General features: G+C 41.5%; 1 protein-coding gene across 1 annotated transcript in view; it reads right to left on the minus strand.

The window, feature by feature from the left end:
- Nucleotides 1-27,399, minus strand: part of LOC147725107 (uncharacterized) — a 352,179-nt gene that overhangs the window by 173,949 nt on the left and 150,831 nt on the right. The window contains exon 6 of the mRNA XM_086918171.1: nucleotides 2,785-2,829. Coding sequence (XP_086774297.1) covers nucleotides 2,785-2,829 — 45 coding nt within the window. The remainder of the gene's footprint in view (nucleotides 1-2,784; nucleotides 2,830-27,399) is intronic.

Genomic DNA, 27,399 nt, shown 5'->3' on the forward strand with positions numbered 1-27,399 from the left:
CCTATTGCCCACTGTAACCAATTAATGGGAATAGGCTGAATTGAACAATAATAGTGTACACATAGTTACTGGTTATTCACCATTTTACAGCATCCCAGGAGCATTCCGTTGCCCAATGTAACTACCCTGTATTTGGTACCATCAGTAGCCAAACATGTTGAGAAGCTGTCATCAATCCAAGAAAGGCCAGTAGAAAACAAAATATGAATTAAGGTCCAAGCTGATAAGCATCAATCCCTAGAAACCACAATTTAAACAGGGGGACTCAGGGCCTGATTTAGGTATTGGCGAATGGGTTACTCTGTCACAACAGTGATGAATATCCCATCTGCTGATACCCAAACCTCATTGTATTCTATCCTGTCCGTCAATATCTAAATCAGCCCGTAGCTTTCTGCCCTTAAACTAAAATTTCACATTCCTCACAAGCTCCACTCATGCTTTGTTCGGCCATTGTCACTCCCTATCACCTTTCCAGAAACCTTCGCTCAAGCTCCGCCTTTCTGGCCACTCCGAAGAAAATACAAAGATCTAGATGGGGCGGACGCTCCTTTTCGTTCAATGCATCAAATCTCTGGGCCACACTCCCCTCCACTCTGCGGAAGGAAAATAATCTGCTGGCCTTCCGCAAACTCCTGAAAACCCATCTCTTTAAGACATCGCTTTAACTTCACTGCTCCTTTGCCTGTTATGTCTACAGTGCTGGGAGGCCCCAGGGTAGCCATGCGCTATATAAATTCAATTTCATTCAATTTCATTCATTGCCTATTGAACTGGTGCTCAACTCTGTGTTTGCTATGCTACATCTTTCCCTTGACTACATCATTCATCCCGTGTTGCATGTATCTCTGTTGAAGCCCTAGCATCCTCATACACGCCCAGATGCTCCTTCTCCTCTTGTTCTCATCAATGACCACCTTGCGTATGATGTTAAAGGTATACTTGGATCAAAATGTCTTCAGGGATGTTTACACTATTTGGTTAATTGGAAGGGAAATGGCCCAGCTGAACACTCTTAGGAGCCAGCTTCCTTTGTCCATGCCGCATGCTTGCTATTCAGGTTTCATGCCCTGCTTCTCCTTAAACCCCGTCCCATTGGCCGCCCTTTGGTGGGGGAGAGATGGTTATGACTGTAGGTATTGCCAGTGGGCATGCAGGATGTATGTCATGCTTGTTTGCCTAGACTACTGGAGTAATCATTCCCCTGCAGCCACCCACATTTATCCAGCCTATTGACTTGGGGGCTGGTAATGTTTGCCCCCACTACAACTGCCATTGTACTGCTAATGATACCTGCACCTGTCCATGACCCTAAAACTACAATAACCATTGTAATATTCGTGCCCTCTTACTTACTGTCTAACTTGCACATATAATTATGGTATTCAGATAAAATATCGATGTACAAGAATATCTAGTCTAAAATATTGTGATATTGAAATATCAGTCAAGAATATCAATTTGAAGGTAATTTATATTGATTTTTAAAATATGGAAGTTATTAATATTGTTTGCCAAGATATACTTGTTTAAAATATCGTTTTTAAATTATTGTTATTTATTTTACATTTTAAAAGTTATAATGTTATTTTTTGTATAATTATTGTTAGTTTCTTAATATATTTGTTAAGTTTTAAGTAGTTCTTATATTTAATTTTATTTAATTTTGTTTTCAGGTCCGTAGTGTTTTGTGCGATTTATAAGGGTATGGATCGGGAAGTTGCTTAATTATAGCTACTGTATTATTGGTTATATAAAAACATTTATTTTAATTATATTTAATTATGTTCAGTGTGCTATTATATTTCTTTTAAAGCAATGTTTATGTGCAATATGTAGGGTTTCTAGGGGTGAGGGTTGGGAAGTAATGTATTTTAAATTAATTATTAATGAATTGTTGATTAATGTTAATTGAGTAATTGAGAAAGAAATATGGTAATTTTTAACTTTTCTGGGTGTGATTTGTGGAGTTCTAAGGTAAAGGATGGGAAGCTGGGTAAACTGTTATTAACTATTAATTATTAATTAAAGATGTTCCTTGTTTGATTAATTCTTTTGGTTGTGGGCTTTGGGGTATAGTGGTAAAGAGTGGGAAGTAATTAATTTTTAATTATTTTGTAATTACACTTATTTAATGATACATATATATATATATATATATATATATATTATATTATTATACATTACAATATTTACTCATTTTTAAATTATGATATAAATTAAAAATATTAACTAACATTTTTTTATGTTGATATATGTGTATATATATATATATATATATATTAATTATATATTTGTGTTTAACTTTTTAAATTCAGTAAATTTCTTATATTTGTTAAAATTTATATTAAATGTATTTTGTGTTTAATTAATATTATTATTTAATTTATTTTATATTTATTTATTTTTTATATATTTAAAAAAAGATTTTAAGGCAATGATATTATTTAAATCCATTTGTTTCTTCTATTTTTGGTACTTACCATTATAAAGATATGATGATGATATTTTCATCAATATTTGGAACGCAATATTTTTGTATCGCGATATTTCGGTGGTTGATATTCTGTTAGTAATCCTCTGATCATATGGAGCATTTTGTTTCAAGCACTGTGTTCCCACAAGGTTACGCTCTGCATGTAGATGAGAGGCTATTTTGAGACACGGCCCATAAAAGCCACACCCTACCTGCAAGCAAATGCACCTCCTTTGAATCAACAGAATCGCACCTCTCTCATGAAGCTCCTGATACCCTCTTAGAGCACAGAGATGATTGTCACTTACCTGTCTTCGGACTGTCTGTATCTCCAGGAGCGGCTTCTGGGATGCCTGCAAAAAAATAACAAGGTATCGAAGCTCATTCGAATTAGACAAATCTAAAGAACAAAAAACACACAAAAAAATACAGTAAATATTTCACAAGCTACGTTGGATAACAGAGCGAGCAAACCTGAAGAGATTTAGGGACTTATTGTGAGTTTGGTGGATGGGGTGCTCCGTCACTGTATCCAACGGTTATCCTGTCCGCTGTATTATGATATCCATAGTCTATAATGGGAACGTAATACAGTGGATAGGATACCTGTCAGGTTTGTGATGGAGTAACCCCCTCCACAAAACTCTAAATCAGGCATTTAGTTGTGAGACTAGAGACTTATTTAAGACTTGTGGATTTTTTTCTAAAAACTTGACAAACTATTTCAAGACTTGTTTAAGAACCCGCTTTCTTGGAGAACTTTTGAACTAACCTGTTGTAACGTATCTAGGGCTCTAGTGTAATTTTCCAGATTCATGCCCTTATATAGGTATAACTTATCATACCCTTACATAGGCATAAGAATCATAACCATAGTTAGACACAGCCAATGCAGTCCAAATACGGCATGGCTAATTCCACTAAGCTCCTAGAGTACAACGAGTTCTTGAGAAAGAAGACAGCTCAATAAATAACCTTTTTATTGAAAACGCCCGTCTCTCTATTTCTCTACACTTCTGTTGAAACGAAGCATGCACGATTGACTAAGTGAAATAGCCATCTATTGTTTCCGCGACTCTGGAGATATACTCCTTATTCTTGGGGGAGCAAAGTTGTCATGTTATATGGTTGTCAGAGACTAATCCCTTCTTGTGTATTCGAGAAAGTTTCTAGTGACCTCTGAGCTAGCTGGCACTCACAATTAAGTCTAACATATTCAATAGAGACCTTGTCGACCTAAGTCCTACGTCTAAACTATTGTTTATGTTATTCCAATGCGCAGAGGCTATTGGGAATATAGGAACTACACTACAAACCCATCCTCTGGATTTGTGCACAGAACAGTATGCAGAAACAAATCTTTCAGACTTTTAATCCAGGGATATTGTATTATCTCTTATATGGAGAGTATTTAATATAGGTAACACATATACTGGGTCGATATCATTGTATTGTTGTTTTAGACTGTTGAAAAGGATAATTTGGTGATATGTAATGATTAATTCTCGTGCTCTTTGATTCAGGGCACAAGTTGGGGGTACATGCAGGTACACAGCGTCTAACCACTATTTTCATGGGGTGGATGCCATCCACCCTGCCACGAAGTATGTTGAACCTGTCCCTGTGTATGGTTCAGACACTGGGACACGTTCAGCAGTGCCTGTAAATTGTCTGCTTTCCATTCCCAGCAGCAACGTGCAGGTGAAGACGAGGCATTTTTTTCACCTCCTGCAGGGCCGAAGATAAAGGCCGACGTTTAGGGGCTAACACGCCTACTTTTGTTTGAATATGCTGACTGGAGGAAGCCTGGAACCTCACACTTAAAAGTAAATGCAACGAGGGGAAACAAAGGCACACAGTTTGCTTTGTCTTCACAGGTGCTTAAGAGAGGCATGCTTTTGACTTTGTTCAGTCCCTATTTGTAAGAATGTCAGATGTGTTGGACTGTTCTAGTATCTACACAACAATTTCAATAGCACTATTTTATTTCTTTTATAACGCTACACCACCCATTGCAGGGTGACAGAATGCTTTACAAAACATACACATTATACGTTGTCAGTAAATCATGTTATTCTGTAAATCAATGTACAAGATGAGTGACATGAGACAGGGTTTCAAGGTGCAGGAGTCACATGTCCTGCATACCTCACTGTACTATATTAGAAGGATTACTGCACGTAATAAAATGATCTGTGTCTTAAGGGCAGTAACCCACTTACCTATCTCCATAAAATACAAATCTGTCATCTGCATGTTACCTGATGTGCCTAGCATGAGACATATAAACCTTTGATACTACCTTGATTCAAATCAGGTTTGACTCTCTACAGTTTCTGGAGGATGTGGATTGACTAAATAAACATTCGCACGGGAACCATAACCGTATTCTAGGTGGGGACATTGATAGCAACCAGTATAATAAAAATGACACATATGAGGCTCAAACAAATGCTTGCTTAACACGGATATTATCCTCCCCTCAGAAGATTGATGAACAAAGGGCAAATAGGGAAATCGATCCACCAAAACTTACCACCCCAGACACAAATAGGGGTGAACCAAAAAGCAGAACTGAGCCCCAACCTGAAAAAGACTCTACGTGCAAAATGTTAGCGGGTAGTGAACCTCAGGTCGAAGGGAGGAGGAAACAAGTGGAGGGCATATCTGAAATACCGTCTACACAAAATCAGGAAGTAATAGAAATCCTATCATGGAACATCTGTGGTATTAAATCAAAAATTACAAGCTGTGTATGGGGAGATTTTGTCCGAAACTACGATATTTTATGCCTACAAGAGACATAGTCATTATTAGAGCAGCACTTGGACGGGTATAAAACTTTCCATGTACCTGCAATTCAATCTACACATGGGAGGAATAAGGGAGGCATTTGTATTTACGTGTCTAGTATGGTAAGGGTACAGAGCATTAATATGATACAGATTACCCCCATTATCAAATGGTGTCCATTAATCTGTTACCCCATATCATACTTTTAATTGTTAATTTTTATAAGAACATCGACAGTGACAAATTTATGACTGTGCTAACAAACTTAAGTGAGGATCTAGCTGCCCATACGAATAGCATGGCAAACAATGTAATTCTGGTTTAGGGGGGGATTTTAATGTCAGCATTTGCAATCTGAACTCATGAATATCTGGTAAGAATCGTAAAGATGAACTGGGACCCATTAAACACTTTGTGCACACGGCCAGGGGGGAGAAACTAAACGAAGTCATGGCAATGTTAGATCTTGATTTCGTAAATACTATATGTTCTTCAACCAACAACTTTGATCCCACTTACATCGGTAGGGACTTTAGAACAGTGATCGATTTTATCATCATGCCAGCACGTTATGCCAGTATGGTGAAAAATGTTAGGATCCACCTGGTTTGACTAAGTGATCACCTACCCCTCTGTGTGGAATTACTGGTGACTGGATATAGTATTAGGTCCATGATATAATGTTTGTCCTGGCTCAAGATCTAGTTTTGTCGCGCCAAAATGGCTTCACAATAAGATGGGGGGCAAAAAACCCGGCCCTCACGATTAAAAATATAATAACAAAGGCCCAAATACCTATTTTGAAAAGTCTAACTGAGGACACAGCTCATAGCGACATCCTAGATGCCTTTCTGCAGATCACTCAAACCGTTCAGGAGATTATGACTACCCCCGGAAATAAGAGGCATGCGAAAGGTGATGGATGGTTTGATCGACAATGCACTAAGGCATATAAACATCTTAAGGCGGCTCTGAGTTCATCAATTAGGGATAGGGATTAGGTCAGAACACGTAGAAAGGCTTATAACTTGGCAAGGAAAAATTGTACAAATGAGATTAAGGAGCAGGCGTGGGAAAACCTGTAGCAGGCTACCCATAGCAGAGATACTTGCCTGTTTTGGCAAGCCGTGAACGCCCCTTTCCTGGTGAATAAAGAAAGCGCAAGGCTAGAAATTGCCATTGGAGAGAATAGCTGGATTGAATTTTTCTCTAGAGTGTACAGACAGGAGCAGAGTAATGAAACATCCAGACTAGAGAGTGAAGAGGTGGTAGAACAAAACAGTTTGCACTCACCAATTATTATCGAGATTACCCAGAAGGAGGTGCTGTTGACAATACACCAAAGTACGGGAAAGAAGGCCCCTGGCCCGAACGGGATCCCAATTGATTTATTTAAATCTAATGTAGATCTTTGGGCCCCACTTTTAACACATGTATTAGAGGCCGGTTGCTCTGAAGGTTTTTTAAGCTCCTGGTCTGAATCAGTAATTGTTCCCGTCTACAAAAAAGGGGACCGGGAAAATCCATCCAGCTATAGACCAATCTCGCTATTGGACTCATTAATGAAAGTGGCAGGAAGGGTGATACTAAACAAACTCCAAACTTGGGCTGATGACAACAGTATCCTGATCTCGGTACAATACGGTTTCAGGGAAGGGATGGGCACGGTGGAGCAGGTATTACATTTTATTCTTCACCAAGGGAAGTTATGGAGTACCTTGGAGGATATACAAGTTGAACCTGCAATAGTGCAATTCCTAAAGCAATTGTAAACAGGAGCCTCAGCTAAAGTGAGATTTGGCCAAAAGGGTGAGTGCACCAAATCATTCCGCGTAGAGAAGGGAGTCAGGCAAGGCTGTGTCTTGGCACCCTTTCTCTTCTCCATCTATACCAACTCTTTGAAGGAGAAATTGAGGTCCAACGTTATTGACTGTCCAAGATACAATAATAAGCAGGTGGTCTCCCTTCTCTACGCGAATGACGCAGTCCTAATGGCCAGAACTAAAATAGGCATTCAGCGTGCACTTACCACATACACAGAGTATATGTCACATAGGGGCCTAAAACTCAAAGCCAAGAAAACTTTCGGCATAGAGTGTGGGAAAGTTCACCGTAAAGCTAATAACTTAACGGTGGGCAATAAAATCATTGAATCCACAAAAATATTCTCTTACTGAGTTGTTCTCCTAGAGGGAGCAGGCTCCTGGGTTCTGGCAATTAGAAGTAGGGCACTTCTATTTAAAAGATCAAATGTAAATGTAAATGTGGCGTATTTGTATAGCGCGAACAGTGACCCGGAGGCATCCCGGCGCTTGTACTCCTACCACAAGGGAACCCCTCCTGGCTTTTCCTTGTGGGGTGTCCACTCCTGGGCATCCCATGGTGAAACCAGGCATCCCTTGTGTATCAGGGGGCCTTTGTGGAGACTAAGCAAGCTATTGCCCAGAGTTGCAGCGTGGGACCCATGCTTAGAATCGGCCCTGAGGCGAGAATATCCAGTCAGAGGAATTTAAGCCCGAAACCCGCCGAGGCGGGAATCGAACCCTGGTCCCTGGCCAGCATTCTGCATCAAGGTCTGCCGCTCTAAGCATTGAGCCACACTTCTCCACAATAGCTGCACTTATGAACTTTGCACGTAAATTGGGCAAAAGACCTCTCGATATATTACTGAAAATATACATAGCAAAGTGCAGGAGTATTGCCATGTATGGGTCTGGTATTTGGGGTTTTACTAATGTGGCATCAATCCAAATCATTGAAAATGTATTTCTTAGATATGTTCTTGTAGTCCCACAGAGCACGTCTGTTTTTAATTGCCACGCTGAACTGGGCATCGAGTATATCTCCAACCTTATTAGGATGAAGCCTGTCCTCCTATGGCACAGAGTCTGGACTTCCCAGGCACTAAGCCTAAATAGAGAAATTATCAAGGATGTAATGAGATTGGACCAGCCAAGAAACATCCCTTGGCTAAATTACATAAGAAAGTTTCTCAATGACCTTAAAAAACCAGAGCTCTATGAAGACCCAGAGCTGGTTTGTTCCATATCTAGGAAGGAACTGAAACTAATATGTATGAGCCACCTCGAGCAGATAAGATTAACAGGGGGAATGGGCAAAAGATCGGTCATACAACACCAGACGACCCTGACCTGTTATAGGATACAACCATATCTATGCTACTGCTTGCAGAGTTTTGATAGACACATTTTAATAAGGTTCAGATTTGAATCCTTCCACCGGTTGGTGACCTTTCCAAATAAAAACGACTCGTCGAGGAAACTGGCACTCTGCCCTTGTGAAAATGTCTCCCAGCAAACAACAATACACACTGTACTATTTTGTAAATATTATAATCAAGAACCTGTAAACTGGTTAAAATAATATTTGAGACACGGTTGTTGGTGGCAATATCGCCCAGCATATTTGTTTTTACAACAACTGAATGATGAGTACTGCACTCTGCTTATGACTGGTTTATTAAAGAGCATATTAAAGAAAAGGAATGCAATAACTTGCTGTATATAGTGCTAAATGGTACACTCTGTTTGTTTTTAAATAATAATGAAATTGATGACATGTGTACACTCTGTGCAAGAGACTGATGAATTGTAAAGGAAATATGTATATACAAGATTACGTCTTTTAAACTGTGGCTTTTATGATTTTATATTTTTACAAAATCAAATAAAGCATATTTTTGATTGATTGATTGATTCAAATCTGGGACATCACAGAACACAGATTTCTCCCAAAAATGCGTTAACCTCCAGAGTTTTCTCACTATTACTACTACTCCCTGAGATTTCCTGGGCACCTGTGCAGCAGATGCCTTAACCCAATCAAATATTTTAATATGCAGGCTTTGCAACCAATTAAGCAGAACGTATCTCCTGCCATGCTTCTCCTCGTTGCCAATATCTTTGTGGCAGGTATTTTAAAAAAATGTTGTTTTGGGGCACATAGTTTGGGTCAGGATTGCACCACTTTTTTTGAATAACCACAAAGCAAAGTCTCATTTCTTAATTCTTATAATGCGCTTAAATGTACTCATGCTTTAACTGATAAACATATCAGTGAGGTCTTAATATCTGATGTCACTTCTTGGTATGTCACTTCCTGTGATGTCACATACAATGTCACACATCATGAAATCATGCACTTTGATGGCACGCATCATGCTTTCACCTGCATGCTGCCTAACTTGTTTAGTCCCTCCACTTCTTTTTTAGGGACTTGTACCCTGCTTTGATTGTTCAGCACTACACTTCCTGGGAATGCCATTTCTCCAACATTGTGCAAAGGTTAACAACACGTTAATTCTCCTCCATGAGAAGTAAAGGAAACCTGGAGCAGCTGAAGCCATTTGTCGCTTTACTCTCTTAGACATTCCCCCCTCCTCTGGGGGCAACTGCCAGTCATGGGATCGCAAGACAGTGTCTAAGGGACTGATTTGGAGTGCAGCAGATGGATTACTCTGTCACAAATGTAACGAACATCCCATCAGCCATAATAAGATTTCCATAGGACATAATGGAATCATAATATTGTAAATAGGATTTCCGTTACATTTGTGACAGAGTAACCCCCTCCTCCAAACTCTAAATCAGACTTTAAGACTTCTTCTCAGATGGATAGAAAACCTAGTATCACCTAATCGGAACCGCCTGTATTTCAGATGTGTGGTACACTTGACAGCTGAGGTCCATGATCTCAACGGTATATGTAGGTATATATGCATGACCGCCCACACCTGCAATTCAGATGGACCTGGAGGAAGCTATACTTGTGTCAATTAATACTTCATGACAATTTCTGAAAAAGATTTGGTCAAGCTACAGTGACCCAGCAGGATTGCCCTCTGTCTCCACTTTTCTTCTGTTGGCCCTTGAGCTTCTGTCCTAGGGATTGGTGCCATTCATTTCTCTTTCGGGATAGAGGCATCTGAAAAAAGGCAATTGAGAGGTTAGGGCCATATAAGATGATTATGATATCCTACTCCTTCTCTCCTGACGGGTAACCATTATATCATCTGTAATGTTCATTAGTGACCAATTCTCTTAATTTTCCAGCTATAAAATCAATTGGTCCAAATGGAAGGCACTTCCAATGACCAGGGCAACCACTAGGGCAGCATAAAGTGCACTGAGTTCCTAATGGTCTCAAATACCCGGGCATCCGCAAATAGGGCTTTGTTTGGGATGGTGCAGGATAATCTTTTGCAGCTGATAAAAAAGAATCAAAGTACGACTTTCTCAATGGGGTCACCTGAATCTCTCTCTCTGGGGATGAGTACAAATGGTAAAAATGATGGTGGCCCTCGATATACGATACATTTGGAATGCTACCCCTTTATGATGAGGGATTCCTAGGCCCTAAGGAATTTGAATTTTTGAACAAAAAAGCACCAAGGACGCCTGTCCTGTTTTTTTTTTACCAAAAATTCACAAAAATGACAAAACACCGCCTGGCCGGCTGATCGTGTCGGGGTGCGATTCTGCACTTGAACCGGTCTCAAAATACATTGATTTTTTTCTCAAACCCTTTCTACCGCAGGTAAAGTCATATCTCAGAGATACAACTGATTTCATTAACAAGATAGAGGGACAATCATTCAATCAAACTACTCAGCTGATGGTGACCCTAGACGTCACCTCACTTTACACCCAAATCCCTCAGGATGAGGCTTTGCAGGTCTTGAAAATATACCTTGAACAACGGGAAAGACCGCACCGGGTCCCCACCTCTTTCATCCTTTCATTGGCTGAAATCACGTAAATTTGAGAATGAGTTCTTCATCCAAATAAAAGGCATCGCTATGGGCTGTCCATACGCACCTGAGATGGCGGTACTCTATATGGAACAATATGAACAAAGATTCATATTTGAGAACAATCCATTTGTTGGCCATATAACCAAATGGCTTAGATATATTGATGACATCTGGCTCCTGTGGCAGGGGAGCCAGACGGAACTAGACCAGTTCTACCATTGGCTTAACTCCAGGCACAGAGACATTGGTTTCTCCATAGAATACAGTACAAGTAAAATGACTTTTTTGGACATCACTGTAGGCGTCCGCGACAATATCCTCACAACGACCCTACACAAGAAACTTACAGACAGGAATACCATCCTTCACTTTTAAAGCTCGCACCCACAGTGCCTGAAGGAAAATTTCCCTTTTGGGCAACTGCTAAGAATAAGAAGGAATTGCAGTGAAATTTCTGACTTTGATCAACATGCCTCAAACTTTTGCGCAGAAATGGCAACAAGGGGCTACCCAAAGAAACTTCTTAACCATTCTAAGAAACGTGCCAGATGCACCGCCAGGGAGAATCTCCTGGTGAAAAAAGACAAAAATGCACCAAATGAGCTGGTGTGTGTTACAACTTATGGATCACACACAAATCAGTTTAAACGCATTATTTTGAAAAATTGGCATCTATTGGAAGATTTACCAAGTCCCTTACAAAAGCCCATTTTTGCCATGCGCAAAAATAAAAACATTGGTCAACAATTGATTAGGGCAGACAGCTACATTCCGAAACCCAAAAGCGACCTGATTTCGCAATGGAACTTAAAACCTATAAGCGGGCATCACAAGTGTGGCAATTGTATATCGTGTTCCTCTACCTTGGAAGGTAACACATTTGACCATGATGGGGTCACATGGAAGCATGTGATGTTTACCAATTGTCGTACAAAAAATGTCATCTATGCCGTGGTGTGTCCCTGTGACAAAGTGTACATAGGCAAAACTTGTCAACCTGTCAATTCACGCATCACACAACACCGATCTCGAATAAAGAAAAAAGTGTCCTCTGCACCCATGGTTGAACACTTCACAAGTCATAACCATGGTGAAAATGATTTTAAGTGGACGGTACTCGCATGGGCGGACCCTAAACAGTATGTACAGGACATTGAGGCGGCACTACTATGCAAGGAGGCCTATCTCATCATGAAATTTAATACTGTTAACAACGGGCTAAATGTACTCAGTGAAGTCACTAGAATATAATTGGCTTCTCTTCATTTGTTCTAACTAATGTCCCTATAAACTACATCTCCCACAATCCCTAGCGAGATGGCCCGACGCTCTGGTTGGCTCCTGGCATCATGTTTTAACTTATGTCCCTATAAACTACATCTCCCACAATCCCTAGCGAGATGGCCCGACGCTCTGGTTGGCTCCTGACATCATGTGACCAACAGATACTACTTAGTCCATTTTACTCGCGGCGGCGAGCTGTTGTGTCCATCCCAAACTTGAAATATACAAAGCTGTCATCCATCAATTTGAGGTGAGACCCACTTTGCAACCAGCGCACACATACGCGCGTTCTCTACGGTGTAACCGGGCACTAATTCGCTTGGTTCCCCTCCCTCCTCACAGGATTCATTCAATTTTTGAATAAGAAATTTCCCTTCAAGCAGACGGGTGACCCGATGTACTGAGGGTCGCATTGCACGGTAAGACGCCGCACGGCGCATAACCGCATTGTTTTCTCTGTTTGGCATAATTTTAGACAGGGCATTGATCAGCTCCCCGCTGTCCCGTTTTTTCCAGAAACACAGTGATGATATATTTCGCCTTCCAAATGGTTGGAGACAAGTAAGAGATCCACCAATTCTGTCATTTTCCCGGTGCACAAGAAACACCACTTATCCTCGCTAACACACAATCCCTTGTGTTTGTAGATTTTTGAAGGAACATTATTGAACCGAGAACTATTCCTCCCGGCCACGACCTCGGAGCGTTTGCTCTATAAACAGAGGTAATTTTCATAAATGTATACACGGTTTAGTGCCTGCCTGTACTGCAATTTACACATACTTACCACTCCAATGTCACTACATTGCAGGTCGACTCCCATGGCATATGATGACTATTTCCTAAAAAGAACCAATCGACCCTAATTCTTTGGTCGTATAAGGTATGCTGCATCAGATGATGCATTTACATGGAAAAAGCTCCTTTTTGTATTTGTACAGTTTTTTTAAAAATCAATTCCTTGTCCTTTTCCCCCAAACAGTACCAACGGATAAACTCCACGCCCTGATGAGAATCCGATGATTCAACCATTGCTATTCGAAACGCGTTGGCATGTAGTATCATTGTTTTGCCAAAAATCACTGGCATGTCCTAATTAACATTGGGTTCTTTTCCTGTATCCACACAATTGTGAATTTCACTACAAACAGTGTTACAGGAGGTTGGGCAGGCATTGATTAAGACGTACCCCCAACATTTGCTCATTATCTCATTGTAACTCATGAAAGTCTGTTGTTTACTGTTTTGACACAATTTTTCAATCACTGCTCACAATGTGTATGTACTTTTTGGTGATATGTTCACTATAATGCACACAATTACAATTATGATTTACACGTTGTTTATTATGCTTTTTCCCTTGCAAAAATCTTGTTTTGTGTTTTCAATGTAAAGTTGACTATGTATTTTTCTCTTGTCGCAAATCATTGACAATTTATGAGTTCGAAAAATAATTGACATAAATCAATTGTCTGAGTTAACTAACAGTGTGGTTTTCTCTTTGAGTTACATTAAATGTCACAATCATGTACATAGAGGCATAGGTAAATTGTACTTTTGGTACCCCTTTATGTACAGCATTTTCATCTACTTGGGATTGTTGTAAACTCCCTGAAGTCAATCTCCATTTAGGTAGGCCACACTCAGTTTTAGCACATGGACATTGCTATGTTTCCTGTTTTTGCGGATCCATTGTTATGTTTGTAATATAACATGATTGTCGCCAGGCCTTATCTTTCCTAAGAAACATGATACAGTTCAGTTCTTTGATCAGTGATGGATACAAACATGAAGTCCCCATTCTTCTAGGCCAAATGTTGATTCTTCCTTGAGTCATCGATACATAACAAATCACATCGATATTTGATCAAAGGAGTGCAGCCTTAATTGACATCCTTTTCCTATATATATCCATAATATCAAAGTCGTTAGCGTATACTTTGATGTCCATAAACTAGCATGCACATTTAAATCGCTGAAAATAAATGTAGGCTATAAAGACAGGTCCTTCACCCAGATTATCTCCGGAGATTCTGATGGAGACAATCTCATCTACCGCTAGCGCAGTTCACACTTCGCAGATGACATGTGTCACCTGAAGCTGATATATCCCAGTTCCAAAGGAAGACTGCTTGGATATTTGCTCTTTGTGGGGAACACTATCTTCATGCCTCCGCTGATAACAGTCTTTGCTGTAAACGAGGTATGGAGTGCATCCCTTCTCCCCAAAAAACATTATGATGCAAGTTTCTGTGCGGTTTATGCTCTCAGGTTATAACGCATAGAAATAGGCAATAGGAAGTTAGGTTTCAGATAATATTTTTATGTTCTAGCAATGCTGCAAGTGTCCATTCTATTCCCATTAGTTTTAACGTGTCTCCTGGCTGTTTCTGTAATATTCTTTGAGGTTGTTTTAGGTGTACTGAGAAACCCACGGCCATAGTGTGTGAAGTTCTCCCTCTTTTCTTCTTCTATTTCTCCTGTAAGGCGATAGGGCTCTGAGGAATTATTGCCTCTTAGTGAGTCACATGTCAGCAACTCACAGTACCCATACCTGTAGAGCAACTGATTGGTCCTAGTGGGTTGTGTTCACATCAGACTCTGCCTTCATTCATCTATGCCTTTGGTTCAAGTGCTTGTGTCTGGGGAAATGGTGCTGAGTAATCAGGGCAAGCTGGGCACAGACAAAGGAAAGTTCATCATCTTCCACTGCCCATCCAAAACCCATCAGGATCAACGTGAACCACCTGTTCCTCTGCCAGCACTAGAAGTGAGAACATGGCCTGGCCAAGTGAAGCTGAGAGCACATTTTTCATGAATAACTCAAATTTAGTTATACCAATCATATCACCCATTCACTCTAGAGCTTCCACTTGCAAATATCTCTTTGTCCCTCCTGAGTATGCCTCAATCAAATAACTTAAGCACCCTGTAACTGGGAGCCTGTCTGGTCTTGTGATGCAGCCTTTTTCTAAGAGTCCATGCCCATTCCAATATTAAAATTTTACATATCTGTTGTAAATAAAGCCAGGTAGTCCAGGTACTTTCTTGATGCTCCTTTAATCAGGTAAACATCCACACAGAACATTCTAACAGGCTCTTACATCACACATTCTATGCAGGGCAGCAGGGACAAGTATAACAATATCCTATTTCAAATTTTATATACACATTTAAGAGCGCATGGCCACCTAAAGGCATCCCACATTGATTGAAAGGTTGCATCCACCAACCGAGCAGACTGAGCCCCTCAAGCTATTTTAAGAGCCAGGGTTTGATAATTTTCCAAAAGCGTAGCTCGTTATATATCATACAAACAGCGGGTGGTAAGGTGTTCCAAAGATTGGCCACATTAAATCTGAAGGAGCTATCACCGCTTCTGATTTTTTTTTATAGTTGGAACGGATGCCAGATGTAAATTCACAGACCGAAGTGCTCTATTCGGAGTGTAGGGAGTGATCAGTTGTTGAAAGATAGGTAGACCATAGACCTGCAAAGCCTTGTACCCTTTGCATAGTGATGTAAATTACACTCTTTGGGCAATGGGAATCCAGTGAAGGTTAAATCCAGTGAAGCCAAAATACTTGAAAGATGTGTTCTTCTCCAACTCAACCAACACATTGACAGCAACAACCTACTAGACGCTAACCAATCGAGCTTCAGAAAAGGGTGCAGCACTGAGACAGCGATCCTGAATGTTATAGATGACGTAAACAAATCACTCGATATAGACCAATGCTGCCTACTGATACTCCTTGGCTTTTGACATGGTTGACCATATACTTCTCATAAACTCCCTCTGTGAAAAAATCGGAGCAGTCAAGGTGGTCCTACAATGGTTTACATCCTTCCTAAAAAAAACGCTCTCAACAAAATAAATTAACAGTTGTACTTCTGACATATTTGCCATAACCCTCGGTGTCCCACAAGGATCCGCTCTCTCCCTCTCACTGTTCAACATCTACATCGAGCACCTCACATCATACTAAATAAAGCCAACATCCCCTTCCAACTCTATGTGAACAATATCCAGATCTACCTGGAAACATCTTCAGTAGGAGACACGCATAGACTAAATGACACTCTAACAGAAGTCCAGCACTGGCTATCCCACAGCCATCTAAATCTCAACCAAGATAAGACCAAAATCCTTCTCATATCAATAATGAACAGACCCCCCAAATTAAAGAATGGCTAAAATCCCTTGATGCTGTTAACTGCAATCTTACCCTGGCTGACTCCCTAGGATTCACTCAGGACCAACGTTTGAACATGAGCAAAATAAAGTGAACTGAGAAGATCACATTCTACAACCTAAAACTCCTCAACAAAATCAATCCCTTCTTCCTCCCAACAATCTTAAACAAGCTACACAATCTCTGTTTCTGTCCAGATTGGACTACGGGAATGCAACACTCACAGGCATGGCAAAATCTCACTAAGCCTCCCACCGAACAGCTGTAAATGTTATGTTATGTTATGTTAATAACAACTTATAAAGCACACGGTCACCCGTAGAATTCATGAAGCTGAGCATGATGAATGTTGCAGCAGAGTTAGTATGCAAAGGCTTTCCCAAACAGCCATGTTTCAGAGCTTTCCTGAAGCCCAGGAGGTTGCACAGCTCCTGAGTGCCAGGGAAAGAGAATTCCAGAATCTGGGGGCTAGGTGGGAGAAGCGGCAGTCTCTTTGCCGTTTCCGTTTGAATGAAGGAATAGTTACCAGGTGGAGGTGGGCTGAATGGAGACTATGCGGGGGGTGTACTTCATGATCATGCTATTGATAAATCTGGGGCTGTTACCATGCAAGGCCTTGAAGGCTAAGCATCCAGTCTTAAAGGCTGCCCATTGGGCCATCGGTAGCTAGTGGAGTTTGAACAGTCTATGTGTGGCTGACAGCCATTTAGGCTGTTTGTGGATAAGTCTTGCTGCCTGGTTCTGAACAATTTGTAGTCATTTTAGTAGACCAGCTGGCAGACCGAGGTAGATTGAGTTAGAGAAGTCGAGCCGCGAGAGTACGAGAGCTATTACTACCTGTATGAGGGCTGAATGTGTCAGCAGGAGGGCGATTTACTTGATTTTCCATAGTTGGTAGAAGCTGGAGGAGGTCACTGCTCTCACCTGTCCTCTGAGCGAGAGATCAGCATTGAGGGTAACCCCTAGGCTTTTCACCGAGGGGGAGGGAGTCGGAGGAGGCCTCAGTTCTGCCGGCCAGCAGTGTGGGCCCCAACTAATCTTGCTCTTACCAGGCAGCACTAATTTCGTCTTGCCTGAGATAAGTTTCATGTTGTTTATGTCCATCCAGCGCTGGATGGACATGCTACGATGATCAAGGAAGTGAAGAAATACAACCACATCTCACCCTCTCTGAGAGAACTAAAATTGCTCTGGATTGAAGCGTGTTCCAACTTCAGAACTGCATTTCTCACCCACACAGCTCTTCACACCGGCAAACCATGTAGATGGGTTAATAAATCCAAAGATGATTTAACATCAAGAAACTCCACTAATCTCGAGATATCTTGTATCTATTTGAACACAAGATCACTCCCCAAACATTCAATTGAACTCTGGGACACTCTATACGAACTGCAACCGGACCTAGTGTTCCTTACGGAGACCTGGCTTGACACCCACAGTACTCCGGATATCGCAACTGCACTCCCTATAGGGTATAACATTTTAAACCTCAACAGACCCAAAAAGAAGGGTGGAGGGGTAGCCTTGCTATTTAAAGAGAAGTTCACTTGTATCCAAGAAGCTCCCAAACAGGATAGCAAACATGAAGTAATGATTTACCTAATCTCCCTAGGCTCCTATCTACTGATGGGAGGAGCTATCATTTATAACCCTCCAGGGAGCACAGCTGAATTTAGTACTCAACTCCTCTCTCAGATTCTACCCACCTGTTTAAAGCACAAAAATATCTTAGTATTAGGAGACTTTAATGTACATTTTGAGTCATATAATAATCCGCTCACCAGGCACCTTGCAGATAATATGCAAATCCTACAATTAACACAACTAGTCAACCAGGACACACATAGAGCCGGACACAGACTGGACCTGATATTTACAAATATCGAGACCACTACTATTAAAAATATTACGCCTCTTACGTGGACCGATCACTATAGAATAGATTTTAATATTAGACTACCAATAAATAAAGTGAGACCAATGACACTGAAACCAGTTACAACCAAAAACTGGAGCAAATTCTCATTGGAGAAGTTTCAACAGAATTTTCACTATACTAATTTAGGCTCCTCCACTGAACAAGAAATACACCAACTACAGAAAAGTATTGGTGAAGCACTTGAACATTGCTCAATAAACTCCACTAAAAGTACAACTAGGCGAATGATGTCGGAAAAGTGGTATGGTCCAGATCTCAAGGTACTCAAAAGAAAATGCACTACGCTGGAACATAAATGGAGATTAAGCAAAACCATGATTGATAGATCCATTTATAAAAAAGAACTGAAAGCCTATTACGCAGCTATTCGAAAGGCAAAAAAAGATCACTTTTCTCAACAAATATTAAAACACAAGCATTCCTCTAAAGAACTTTTTAAAAATAGTTAAAGAACTGTGCAACCCCCCTAGCCTTACAACACATTTGCCACCCTCACAGGAGGGATGTGATAAAATCAGCAATTACTTCTTTGATAAAATAGATAAAATGTATTCATCTTTCACCAGTAATGACCAGGAATTGACTGAGCACCATATTGATGCAGAGCCTCTCCCGCTGGCCACCTGCTCTGCCTTTGGCCCTTTCTCAGAGGAAGAAGTAAAAAAAAGTCATGTCAGAAATTAAATCGGGCTCACCATCGGACCCATGCCCACATCACATTTTTCTACAACTAATCCCCTTAATTGGTCCAATAGTGGCGCAAGCATTAAATCAGTCATTAGACCAAGCGGAATTTCCCGCTATCTGGAAGACAGCAGTAGTGACTCCCTTACTTAAAAAAGCTGGTACGGACATAAACAACCCTGCCAACTATCGGCCCATTTTGCCGTTGCCATACCTTTCAAAGGTATTGGAAAAATTAGTGAACAAACAGTTATCAAACTATCTGGAAACTAATGACCTGCTCGATGTCTCGCAGACAGGCTTCAGGTCGAACAACAGTACCGAGACAACTCTCTTGGCAGTACTGGATGACATCAGAAGTCAGGTTGATGAAGGTAAAACGGTGGCCCTGATATTTTTAGATTTATCAGCTGCTTTTGATACCGTATCTCACAACCTCCTGATGCAAATGTTAGCTGCAAAAGGACTGCAGGGAAAAGCCCTGACCTGGTTGAATTCTTTTTTATCAGACAGATCACAATCTGTCCGATTAGGCAGCTATACCTCTACACCCTGTAAGATCAAGTATGGTGTACCACAGGGGGCATCATTAAGTCCAACATTATTTAATGTTTATGTATCATCACTGGCCACTATCGGGAAAAAGTGGGGCGTTAACATCTGCTCATACACCGATGATACACAACTAATGATCGCCTTAGATGGTGAAGAAGATCCCAAAAACAGACTGCTCAACTGCCTTTCTGAACTATCCAGATGGATGCATAATCACTGTCTGAGATTAAATGCCGATAAATCGGAGATTTTACTGTTCAGCGGTTCCCAACAACTTTGGGATGACACCTGGTGGCCCAACATTCTTGGCATCCCCCCAAACCAACTCAGATGGCGAGGAATTTGGGAATTTACATTGACAATAAATTGTCAATGAAAAACCACGTGACAACTATCTGTGGTAAAGGCTTTGCACTACTGAAAATGCTACGAAGAGTGTTTCCATGGATTCCCCTGGAATGTAGAAAGATCTTAGTACAGTCACTACTAATTAGTAGACTTGGCTACGGGAATTGCCTATTCATTGGCATGGCAGATTACCTATTCTCAAAATTACAGCTTGTTCAGAATGCGGCAGCAAAAGCCGTATGTAACAAAAGAAAATATCACTCCGCTACAAGTTGTTTGAGAGCCTTACACTGGTTGCCAATGAGAGAAAGAGCCACATTTAAAATGCTGTGAATCACCCACAGAGCATTGCACAAAACAGGCCCAACCATCCTAAAAAACAGAATTAATTTCTATGTTCCAAATAGAAATCTTCGCTCCCAACACACAGCAAGAGCTATAACCACTCGAATAAAGAAGGTTAGGACGGGAGGCCGTGCCTTCTCACACTTAGCAGCAAACCTGTGGAACAATTTACCGACAGATCTGAGACTCACAGATGACTATCTTATCTTTAGGAAAAAACTTAAAACAACACTGTTCGCTAATACCCACTAAATCACAATATCACCATCAACAACTACCAGTTATATGTACATTGTTAATTTTAGCGCCATGATATCCTTTTAGGATGAATGTTGTCGCTTTATAAATACTTTTTACCATTACCAACCAGCTTACCTTGCATCCAAACTCAAAAAGGCAGGCCAGATGAGAAATCATAGGCACACAAACACACTTCTTCTCATTCCTCTCAAACTCGTAAACAAAAAACGTTGTCACGCTCCTTCTCTGGAAATGCTCATAAAATTTGGAACTCCATCCCAGTCCACATCAGTACTAACCATTCATAAACTTCAAAAGACCACTCAAGGACATCTTCCTCAACTGACCTCAACCAACTGGATAGCAACCACCCTGCCAGACAGTCCCTCTGCTTTAGGAATCTCGTCCAGCGTATAAACAATCTACCTTAGCAAGAGAGTTTCTATAACACCTGTCTTTTGATACGCTTCTATGATCCCCTCCAGGCCTTAACCTGTTTCGACACAAGACAATGATGTTTACTGAAATAATGTGTGTCCGTTATTATCATGATAAATGTTGTAAAGAGCTCTGATACCTTCCAGTCTGGCCAGCGCTATATAAGACTCATAAATAAATAAATAAACAAGACAGAGCTCAAACTGTTTGAAAACAATTCAAAAAGATAATCCAGAAGCAAGATTTTTTCTTTTTGAAAATGAAAAAGATAATGTCCACCTTGTGATGGGAGTTATCTACTATGACATGGATGTCACTTTGTGTTTTTTACTGTGTCTTATAGCCAGGGTTTGACGGATAGTTAAAAACAGCTATATTTCTGCCCATCCTAATTGAGCAGATAGATATATAGTCAATTCTCTGTCGGCCCTTACTCTGTTGGGCAGTCGGAGAAGTTTCACCACAGCAGTGACAGTGTAGTTACAGCTGTCACCAAAGTATAGCCTACCCACATTAAAATCGGGCAGGTGGACCAGTATGTTGGTGTAGAGGGATCTCCATCGCCGGTGGGACAGAGTCTTCTTTACACTCAACATATACATTACACCACACCCAAAGTCATGCTTACAATGCTGTGATCAATTGTATTCTAATAAAATGAGGGGTATTTAAATAGATAACCAACTGATGCATTTTGATTTTGGACCTGATTATGAAGGTTTTAGTTATAAGGTGCACTTTAAATGGTCAAATAACAACAAAGCCTGTAGGTCAAGTGGTGCTGAGATATATCAGTTAACACTGGTGTAATTGCATAACAGAGTGAATTAAACAAAGACTATCAACTGTTGTTGATGAAGTCCTATCAGCCCACCATGTGGCGGAGCCTCATCATGTAGGACTTCCGAACCTCAGTCTGTGTGCGGTCGCCCAGTTGTATGTTAGCGACGCATAACAGAACTAAGGTAAGGTCACCACAGTTGTTAGTACATAGGGTGGGGCTGATGTGTGCAGTGCAAAAATATAAAGTGAAGTGAAGTGTATTAAAATGGCTATCAAAGCAAACAATGACCTTTATTAGTGTTTGCCTGGACGTCAGATTAAAAAATAGTGTGAAGAACAGTGTGAAAAAATCACTATTGGACTTGCTTGGTAGAGATCCAAAGCGATCTAGAAAGGGGCCAACATGTTTCTGCCTTACTGTGAAAAGTCACTGGCATTCGTCAGGGCCAAGCTCATAGCTGCTACTGCAAGGACACTATCATACGTGATGAAATAATGAAAGATAAAGATAAGAGTGATCAATCAAGACCATCCTACCGCATCTTCTTGGTATTGCTCTATTGATGCAATAGGACTTTCCTATAGAAAAACGTGAAAAAAGGAAGAAAACATTGTAGACATTACATATGTATCATCTATGCTAGTGCTAGTGTTGAGGTGCCCAAGGAAGCTGGGTCTCTTAACCCGGTCTATTTCCCTACTCTACACCTAGTGACAATTGACCAGAGTTATGTAGTGCACACTCGAGCTACCTTCTAAGACATGAGTGGGTCATTATCAAAGCAAAATGCCATTCAGTGCCATCATTCCAAATGGTTGTTGCCCATTTCTCACAATTATCGCGCTACAGGGCTTGTTGGCCTAACAATCGACTTGGTTTACGATGCTTCCGCATAAACGCGGTAAACAATGCTTTTTCCGAGCCACGTGCACATGCGCGATGGTCCTCGGTAGCGTCTCGCTATTCGGCGAGTTAGACGTAAACACGGCGAAGGAGGCATGCGCAGAGCGCTCCAACAAGCGTGCACTCCTTCGCGCATGCGCGCACGATGTCTCCGCTGATATGCGCATGCGCTGGACATAGTGGCTCGGCACTGCGCATGCTCTAGCGAATTGATGAGCGGACAAGCTGAATTCAATCAGGCATGTAATGGCGCTATAAATAGACGCCCGTCCTGTCCGTCGGTGCCTCCCTTTCGGCTCGTGATTCCGCCGCAAGGTACCGACGGACAGGTAAGACCGGATTAGTCCCTTTTACTCTTGACTTAATAGGGGAATTAGTTGTAGTTGGGCCCCTCCATGTGAGAAACAGACTAGTACTGGTGGGGATATTACCTGACACTTTGCTAATTAGGTTGAAAACAGCAATTCCACTCTGCTGTTTCAATAGACATGAGTAGGTGCAGTGACATTACTGGAGTGCACCTTTTTGTCTATTATGAAGGGGGTTAGTTGCCCTAGTTATTTGTTGTAGCCACCTGATACTCCAGTGGGGGACAATTTGTGGACAGATCAGAAATTATGTGGGTTTTTTAACAGTATACTGAGGTCATATCCTTAAGACATGCAACTATCATAGAGATTGTCTTTACATGCTTAGAGCGGTGCCTTATTCTTCCGAGCAGTTGCCGGGTGAGGTGAGGTCCACTTCCCACACACCGTTGGGTAAGTGCTTATACTTTTGTATATTAATTATTCTTTTGGTGACACAACGCACTATGTGTAAGACCATCACACAACAGCGATGGTCCAGTCTGAGGTTATTTTGTTCTTTCACTGGTTTTGCATAATTTTTACATAATACTTAACGTAAATGTAAAGTTGAGGATGATACATATGTAATGTCTACAATGTTTTCTTCCTTTTTTCACGTTTTTCTATAGGAAAGTCCTATTGCATCAATAGAGCAATACCAAGAAGATGCGGTAGGATGGTCTTGATTGATCACTCTTATCTTTATCTTTCATTATTTCATCACGTATGATAGTGTCCTTGCAGTAGCAGCTATGAGCTTGGCCCTGACGAATGCCAGTGACTTTTCACAGTAAGGCAGAAACATGTTGGCCCCTTTCTAGATCGCTTTGGATCTCTACCAAGCAAGTCCAACAGTGATTTTTTCACACTGTTCTTCACACTATTTTTTAATCTGACGTCCAGGCAAACACTAATAAAGGTCATTGTTTGCTTTGATAGCCATTTTAATACACTTCACTTCACTTTATATTTTTGCACTGCACACATCAGCCCCACCCTATGTACTAACAACTGTGGTGACCTTACCTTAGTTCTGTTATGCGTCGCTAAAATACAACTGGGCGACCGCACACAGACTGAGGTTCGGAAGTCCTACATGATGAGGCTCCGCCACATGGTGGGCTGATAGGACTTCATCAACAACAGTTGATAGTCTTTGTTTAATTCACTCTGTTATGCAATTACACCAGTGTTAACTGATATATCTCAGCACCACTTGACCTACAGGCTTTGTTGTTATTTGAGTAGTTACACAGGGGGTATTAGCCTGTTGGGTCGTTAAACACCTCCCTCGGACCCTCTCTTACGAATTGTTATTATTGTACTGAGCAGCCAAGGCTGCGGGTCTTTGGTTTTCTATCAAACACTACACAACCTAGCTGTAGTGTAACTTAGCTCACCCACTATAAGTATTTAGCGGTCTGTCTATTTTTGTTCCTCACCATGGAGGAGTTTGGTGGTTTAGCATTTGACGATGAGGATTTGAATACCATCCTAAGCAACAATCCCAGCATACTAGATGATTTACCCTCTACCTCTAGTTCCACGACAGAGGACGATTGGGTTAAACTTTTGAACCTGAAAAAGAATCACTCTCGTATTTCACTACACGGTGTGATTATGAATGAGTATCTACATGGCAAGTGTGCACCATCAGGCCTGATTGTCACCACGGCGCCCAGACTTTTCTTAAAAGACAAAGAATTCTTGAAAAATTGGGCATTGATTGGATGGCGTTGTACCCGTGATTGGCTGGTGTTAATCATTAAAACAGCAAAAAAAACAGCTGATGCCTTATTAATAGAGATCCAAGTCTTGGAGGGTCAAATCAATGCAGCAGTGCGGCCCGTGATTTATAAAAAGAACTTGGATGACGCCAATAAAACGAACAAAGAATACTATGACAACATCTTGTTGAACAAAGTGGAGAAGTTTAAAAAGGACTTGGCACGCTTTTCTATGGAATTAGCCTATCCTTATCTGAGTGATTCCTATGTAGCCCCTTCCATCAACTCCAAAGGGAAAAGATACGGGTCGAATTACTCTTCTTCAGGCTCGGACTCAGGCTCCAGCGATCAAGGGAACCCCAACACAGGCCCTTATACCGGGACACGTGGGGGGGGTTTCCAGCGAAGACCCAATAGAGGCCGGGGAGGACAACAATATCCCAATCCAGGACAGTGGTGGCCCCCAGGCCCATGGAACTTTCATCCAGGAGCAATGGGCCCTCCACCTATGCCTATGTACCCCCCAAATCCATCATACTACTATGACCAGTCTTTTTTATGGCAGGGCCGAGGCAGGAACCGGGGAAAAAGAAGAGGCCAACAGACTGTGAATTGGGCTCCACAGTCCAGCAAGTCAGGCCCAACAACCGGAGCTGCGACTTAGTAGTGAACCTGAGTTCGAGGCCCATCAACCCAGTTGAAAATATTGTCTTGAACAAAGGGCTGGGCTTTGTGCCCACCAATACAGGTGATCAGTTTAAATTGAGATGCGAACTTGAAAGCTTCTATAGAAAAATACGTCTGCATTTCTTTTTTAAAACACCTGATTCTAATAGGAATGAGACTAATATGTTCGACCAAGGTGCACTGAACACCGGCCTTAGACCCAAATCAACATTCACACCTCTGAGTCAACAAGTACCACCAAATGTCTTAGCCTTTGAGCAAGCAGTGACGCATGAGGTAATGAACATGGAACAACGAAGAAAGACTTTTCATAACATGTCCAACTTGGAGAAGTCAGCACTTTCCACTTTGTCAAATGACAGATCTCTTACCATCAAGCCGGCTGATAAGGGCGGAGCTATAGTGCTGCAGGATACTAGAGTTTACCAAGAAGAATGTCAAAGACAACTGAATGATATTAAAGCCTACCGACGCCTTGACGAAGACCCCACTCCCAGAATCTCGAATGACATCAAGAGTCTGGTAGAAGAAGGAACAGCAGAAGGCTGGATTACTTCCCACGAAGCAAGATTTTTAATCACTACACATCCAGTCATTCCTTACTTCTACTGCCTTCCTAAAATACATAAGGCCCAAAGACCGCCTTCTGGAAGGCCCATTATTTCGGGCATAGGTCCGCTACTGGAGCCCTTATCCACTTTCGTGGATTTTTTCCTCAAACCCATCGTGAAGGAGACACCAACGTACCTCCAGGACACTGGTGATGTGCTAAGACTATTGGCTGAAGCGGAGTTCGACGTCGAGACAGACCTACTAGTGAGCTTCGACGTCGAATCATTGTATACATCCATACCGCAACAAGAAACACTGGATTGCATTAGGAGCCTCCTAGAGGCTAAACAAATGGACACCATAACACCAGTAGCCTTCATCATGGAGTGCGCAAGGATCGCCATGATGGAAAACTTTTTCCAGTACCAAAATGATCTCTACCTTCAGGTCTCAGGGACCTCAATGGGGAGTGTCTTTGCGCCAAGTCTGGCAAACCTATACATGCACCAATTCGAACTTGATCATGTCCTGAACCACAGTAACCCCTTTTTCCATCAGGTGGTACTGTGGAAACGTTACATCGACGACATCCTGGTGATTTGGAGAGGGACGTCAACAGAGGTATCGGCCTTTCACACTTGGTTAAACTCCAGGAATCAGTTTCTGAGGTTTACCATGGAGAGTAGCAAAGAAAAACTGGCGTACCTTGACCTCCAGATCTTTCCGGCAGAGGGAGGACTACAAAGTGAACTCTTCAAGAAACCAATGGCACGCAATTCGCTTCTGTCATTTCAAAGCTTTCACCCTCAATCACTCCGCGAGAATTTACCTGTAGGCCAATTTCTCAGGCTAAGACGGAATTGTTCGTCAAACACCTTATACGAACAGCACGCTGAGGAACTGGCACGCAACTTGAAAGATCGGCATTATCCCAACCATCTAATACGCCGAGCGCGTAAGAGAGCCTTCAACAACAACCGGGAGGCACTTTTGCAACATAAGAGGTCTGAGACTACACGAGATCAGATGACCATGGTCCAAACTTTCACCACAACTTCCAATCAAGTTAAGAAAATCATACTTAAACATTGGAAAATTTTAAATACAGCAGCAGGGATAATACCTCGCCCTCTGTTTGCATTTAAAAGAGGACCATCCATTCGAGATAATCTGGTGCACACCAGACCGCGCTGCGAGAGGAAACTAACCACCAACACCCTCTGGAACAGCAATCCAGTACAAGGGCATTTCCCTTGTGGAAATTGTGCTGCCTGCCCACAGACACGTAAGACCTTGCTAATTGACATCGGCACTAATAGACC

Source organism: Lissotriton vulgaris, chromosome 4_1 (genome assembly GCF_964263255.1).
Source record: "Lissotriton vulgaris chromosome 4_1, aLisVul1.2, whole genome shotgun sequence".
Lineage (NCBI taxonomy): Eukaryota > Metazoa > Chordata > Amphibia > Caudata > Salamandridae > Lissotriton > Lissotriton vulgaris.